General features: G+C 47.6%; 1 protein-coding gene across 1 annotated transcript in view; it reads right to left on the bottom strand.

Moving 5' to 3' along the window:
• Window positions 1-2,963, bottom strand: part of MYBL2 (MYB proto-oncogene like 2) — a 14,115-nt gene extending 11,152 nt beyond the window's left edge. The window contains exon 1 of the mRNA XM_028483331.1: window positions 2,625-2,963. Coding sequence (XP_028339132.1) covers window positions 2,625-2,948 — 324 coding nt within the window. The 5' untranslated portion in view covers window positions 2,949-2,963. The remainder of the gene's footprint in view (window positions 1-2,624) is intronic.
• Between the last annotated feature and the right edge of the window lie 3,056 nt (window positions 2,964-6,019).

Below are 6,019 nucleotides of genomic sequence, written 5' to 3'. Positions count from 1 at the left end.
GGGCCTGCGCGTCCGGAGCCTGTGCTCCGCAACGGGAGAGGCCACAGCAGTGAGAGGCCCGCGTACCGCAAAAAAAAAAAAAAAAAAAAAAGTTCTGTGCGTTTTTAAGATATACAAAAAGCACAAAGAAAAATACAAAGAAAACTCACATACCCATCAATAAGCCTAAGAAATAAAACCTTATCACTAAAGCTCCAGGTCCACCTGGCACATCCTCTGCCTGCATGTAGGAAATCACTGCCTGAATTTAGTATTTACCATCTTTATGCATTTGTTTATCAATTACTACTTACATGTGTCCCTAAATATTAAGTATTTTCAATGTTTCTAACTTTAGTACAAATAATTTCTATTTAACTTCTTTTTTCCATTTAAAGTTTCAGTAAAGCTGGAATAATGATTGCACCTCATTCTATGACCTATGAGTTTAATATTTACTATCAATATTAGTTGTTATTATAGTGAAAAAAGGTCAACTTTTAACAATTTTAATGGCTGTAAAATATACCATCATTTGAACATGTTACATAATTATCCCCTTTCTATAGGACATTTGGGTTTTCCCGCTAATTCTTAAAAATTAAAAATAGCATCTTTATGAACATCTTGGATGTAAATCTCCTGCGTCTGTAGCTATTTCCTTAACAGAGAACTGGAAGTGAGGCTTTGGGCCCAAGGCCGTGAGCAGGTTGAAGGGTCTTGATTTGCCAGCCCCGTACCCAGACAGTACCACTGGGCTCCAGGACCCTGTCAATCGCAGCGCCTCCTTGGGTGCTTCACCTACACTGTTTCCAACCCCACAGCCACCCTGCTAGAGAAGCATTACTTTCCCCTCTCATACTGAGGAAGCCAGGTCAGAGAGGGTGTGATCGGCCTGAAGTCACTAAGTTTCCAAGAGCAATTCTAAGAGGCATGCCCAGGTCTTTCTGCCTTTGCCCAGCAAATTACAACCCAGCCCAAGGGCTTCTGGATACAGAAGTTTCCAATGGTGCCTGGAGGTCTGGCCCTGAATGGACCGAGACCCTAGTGGTGATTTCTGGTCCTTGGAGCTCACAGAAGCCTGGCAAGTTCATTGCTAAGGGTGGAGGCCGGCTCAGAGCTGTGCTGTCTCCAGGCATTCCTCCCAGCAGCCAACCCCAACCTCGGAGAGGCCCCAGAATGGATGGCATCTAACAGACCAGAGCACATGCTACAAGGACCGCCCCGAGGGACAGACGGCAGTGTTTCTGCAACTACTATCACTCCCCATCAGTCGCTGAAGGTCATCGTGGAGAGAGCTCAAGCTCGGCACTCACCAGCTGTGTGACACTGGAAAAGCCTCCTAATCTCTCTGAGCTTGAGCTGAGTCCACCACCCACTTCACCGGCTGTTAAAGAACTAAGAGCATATAGAGAGCTAGCAACTAACAAGCCTGGCACATGGCAGGCACTCAAATGTTAGATACTATCATTACAAAAGAAGCAGCGGGCCTGGCATACAGCGGGTGCTCAAGAGAGCAGTCTGAGGATGGACGGAGGCAACACCGTGAAGCGCCAGCAGTGCAGAGTGGGCCCATCTCAACCCTTCCTCAGAGCCCAAAGGAGGGACAGCCCACGGTGGCCCCGGGGCTATTTGATGAACAGACTGACACATGCATCACTACTCTGAAATCCCTTGTAGTGAAGGGGACACCACAGTCCCAGCCACTAGGGGCAAGAGGTGAGACCCAGAGCCAGAGGGTCTGAGCAGAGATCCCACCTGAGACCCACCTCACCATCCCAAACACTCATTGGGCAGGACAGTGGAGCACAGCATGATGGTTAAGACCTAGGCACCTTACTTGCTGTGTGACCTTTGACCTTTGGGTACACTTACTTGATCTCTCTGAGCCTCAGTCTCATCTGCAAAACACAGAAAGGACACCCCTCACAGGATACCGTGTGGACTATACGTTAAGCCCACAGCCTGGTATTTAGCAAATGCTCAATAAACAGCATCAATATTCTCAGCCAACAGGAGGAAGCCCAAGTGGGAAGGTGAGTGTGGGCGCTGCCCACTGAACCCCTCTACCCCTGGTCGCCGGCCTCTTGCCCATCACCTCCTAAAACCCACTTCACACCACAGGCCTGGCTGATGGACCTGGGAGGTCACACCAAGAAGTACACCCCCCACCGGGGTGCCTTCCCCAAAGGGGCACAATCCACAGCCAGAGCGGCCCCAGGGGCGGCTGTACCTGACTAATCAGGACCCACTCACCACTGCAGCCCCAAACCCTGGCCCTTCCCAGGGTCCTCTCCAGGGACACCCAACCACCTGTGCTGCCAAAAACACCAGTGCCCACCCGGGCTGTGTTACCGCTTCAAACACCCTCCCCCGTCAGCCCTGAGGACTGTCGTACCGCTTCCAGGGCGAGCCCTCCCAGCCCACCCTGCGCTGTACAGGTGAGGCAGGAGCTTCCCGAGGGCAGGCGTTGCACAGCCACTATCTTGGTGTCACCAGGCCCTGGTGCTAGGCTGGGCACTCGACACCAGCTGAGCCACATCAGCGAGACAACGAACTGACGGAAGGACGGACGCCTACGGAGAGAAAGCGCTCCCTGCTGGGGGTGCTCGGGGCCCACTGTGAAGCGCCGTGACCAACATTACCGACTCGATCAAGTCCAGGGCTTCAGAGAGGCTGGACCCCACGGCAGGGATGAGGAGGTTTGCGGCCTCCACCACCCACTTGTAGGGCAGGCTGGTTTCCGGCGAGGAGCCCTCCTGGTCTTCACGCTTGGGGAAGTCCTCCAGGGGCTCTGGCGTCCGCACTCCGTCCAGCTCTGTGGGGACAGGCTCCTGCTCCTGGGAGGGGGCAGCCGCCGTGGCCTCCTCCTCACTGCTCTCCTCTTCCTTCAGGGCAGGGAATGCCGGGGGCCAGCTGGTCACGAGACTTCCCTGGTGGGCACAGGGCACGCGGTTTGGATTTTTCATTATGAGATATAAACTATGCCGTATTCCAGCTAACAGTGCACAACCTGAATCTAATAATAAGGAAACTCAAGTGAACCCAAATTGAGAGACAGTCTATAACATAACTAGCCCTACCTTAGGCTTCAAAAACATCAGTATCGTGAAAGGCTAGGAAAGGCTGATGAACTATTCCAGATAAAATTAGACGAAAGACATATGACAATGAAACAGTGTCTAATCCTGGACTGGATCATGGGCAGGAAAAAGTGGAATCTAGACGGGAGATTAGTCAAAAGTCCCGCACCAATGTTAAATTCCAAGTGCGTACTATCGTCACACAGGTGAATGTCCTTATTTTGAGGAAACACACACTCAAGTATTAAGAAATAAAAGGCACAATGTATGGAACCAACTCTCAAATAACTCAGGTTAAAAAAATATGCATATTGGAACTTCCCTGGTGGTCCAATGGCTAAGACTCCACGCTTCCGCTGCAGGGGGCCTGGATCCGCATGCCAGAGCCATTAAGTAAATAATTAACTACAGGGTCTTTAAAAAAAATAAATGTACATAGAGAAAGGTAAAGCAAATCTGACAAATGTTAAAAATTAATGAACCCTGTAAAGGATACAGGCGAGCAGTCTTCTTGAAACTTTTCTGTATACTTAATATTATTTCAAAATGAAAGTGTGAAAAAGGAGTGGAGACTAAATTTGTGACAGAAAAAAAATAAAGAAAAAGAGGTAGATCGTTATGGCAATCGCTCTCCTGGCAGAACCTCGTAAACAAGCTTGACTCGTTGACCTGACAGCCCCTGAGAAGCCTTGAAAACAGCACAGGTGATTAACTCAGGCCTGGTGGAAAGCGAGAAGAGGGGTCCCGTGTTAATGGGGGGAAAACATGGGCTCTGGATGCAGACAGAGCTTTGCCATTTCCCAGCTTGGGCAAGCTTGTGATGAGGGTCAGTTTCCTTGCCTATAAAAGGAGGACACTGAGGCTTACTGAGCAGGGAGGGTACACAGATCAACAACTGTGTGAAAACCTTTCAACCTAATTAGTAGCTATTATTGCCACTGCTGTCAAGTGAACAGAATGGAAATGGTTTGTGATATAAGCAAAGGAAGAAAAGGAGATAAGAGCAGATTGGATTAAAAACTTATAACTGCTATAACTGGAGGGGAAGAATGCTATGAATACTATTTAAAAGCTACCAACATGTGATTCCCACTTCGGAAAACAGCCACTTTGAAAAAAGTTTGGCAATTTCTAATAAAGTTCAGTACTTATCATTTATAAGTGCAAGCACTGACTAGTGAGGTAATCCCATACACACAGAACAGGCAAACGTTTTCTGGCAGGCAATCTAGCAAAATGTATTAACGTCTATTTTGTTTTTGTTTTTGGGGGGCAGGGGGCCATTCCACACACACGGGGGATCTTAGTGCCCTGATCAGGGAATCGAACCCACGCCCCCTGCACTGGAAGCAAGCCTCTTAACCACAGGCCCACCAGGGAAGTCCCTTAAAGTTTTTAAAGAATGTATCTATCTACCTCTAGGAATTTCCCAAGAGACAACTGAGCAAATAAGCAGTGATTTAGCTACAAGGACAACCATTAAAGTTTTGTTCCTAACAACAAAAAGTCAGGTGTAACCTTAATTTAAATAAATTACCAGCACAATAGAACCATTAAAATGACAGTGGAGAGGAGTGGGTGAGGCTGAAACCCACATGGTAACCTGACCTGTGTGCTCAAGATCAAGGTCTGGAGCTCCCCCCGGCCCAGCAGGGCCAACCTCCCAGACACAAAGTGTCAGGGGGGTGAAAACAGAGTCAAGGAAATGACTTTCAGCCAAGGAGGATTTTCAGAGACTACTGTCCACTCTGCCCTATCCTGAAAGATGACTTCTCCGTGTTTGCTGACGCACACTGTTTCTCTCTGGGGAACGGATGCTTTTTATTTAATCAGAAGGAAAAGCGTGGAAAACATATTACTTAGGTATACAAGAAACTGAGAAGTGAATTCCCCTGGTTAGGGGACCCATGGGGAATCCAGACAGGAGGGAGAAGTCCTTTTATGTTTCACTTTACAGCTTTTTCAACTGTTACTGCATAGACGCTCTCATATCTGGGAAGCAAGGAATAGTCTCTGAAGCTGAAAAATCCAGAAAGAGAGGCAAAAACATGATATAACGCTCCAGCAGGGTGTTGCAGAAGAACTGGAGCAGTGAACAGTTATAATCTGGCCAGCAGGAAAAGGAAAGGTGGAGCATTAAAAAGAACTATTCAATAGTTCACAATTACAGAAAAGACTGGAAAACAGTGTAGAGGAAGCGTGTTACCTGCCATGTACCCAGCAATGTCCCATCTTCATACTCTGACACGTGCTTCAAATCTTTGTTTTTTAAGAATAAATCATATGAGATAGTTCAAAAATAACCATAAACACCCGAAACTACTATAATATTGTAAATCAACTATACTTCAATTTTTAAAAAAGTATGCTCTGGAGTGTAGGATGGGAGATGTTAACAATTGTAAATGTAACACCATATGACTTCATTTATGACTTTCTAGAAAATTATAGAGACAGAAAACAGATGAAGGGTGCCAGGGACTAAGGATGGGAGAAGGGCTGAAAGAATATGGGGGGTGACGGAGATGTTGTGTGTTGACTATGGTGGTGGCAACAGGACAGTTTAAAGCTGTCATGACTCAGACCTGCACACGAAACACAGTGAATTTTACTGTGCTTGTACCACAACAAATCTGATTTTTTTTAGAATTGCATATGTGCTTTTAGTATGAAAAGGCTGGAAAGAGCAATGGGTAGAAAGGAAGCTGTTGAGGACAGGAGGAGGCCGAGGACCTCCCCACCTGACCCTTCTTCACCTGGCGTCGGCTCTGGCACCCTGCATCTGTGGGCAGATGAGCACCAAGCACGGGCACAGGTGACGCAGGGAAAGGCCCTCGTGAGAGATGTGAGGCCACAGTGAGAACCTCTTGCAGGATTAAGGAAGAGCCACGGAACAGGTGAAAAAGGAGGAATAGTTGGTGACATGGCATCGGATACACATGAAAACAAACCAACTG

Source organism: Physeter macrocephalus, unplaced genomic scaffold (genome assembly GCF_002837175.3).
Source record: "Physeter macrocephalus isolate SW-GA unplaced genomic scaffold, ASM283717v5 random_20, whole genome shotgun sequence".
NCBI lineage: Eukaryota > Metazoa > Chordata > Mammalia > Artiodactyla > Physeteridae > Physeter > Physeter macrocephalus.
The sequence above is the reverse complement of the archived record's forward strand: the minus strand, read 5'-3'. Positions and strand labels throughout refer to the sequence as shown.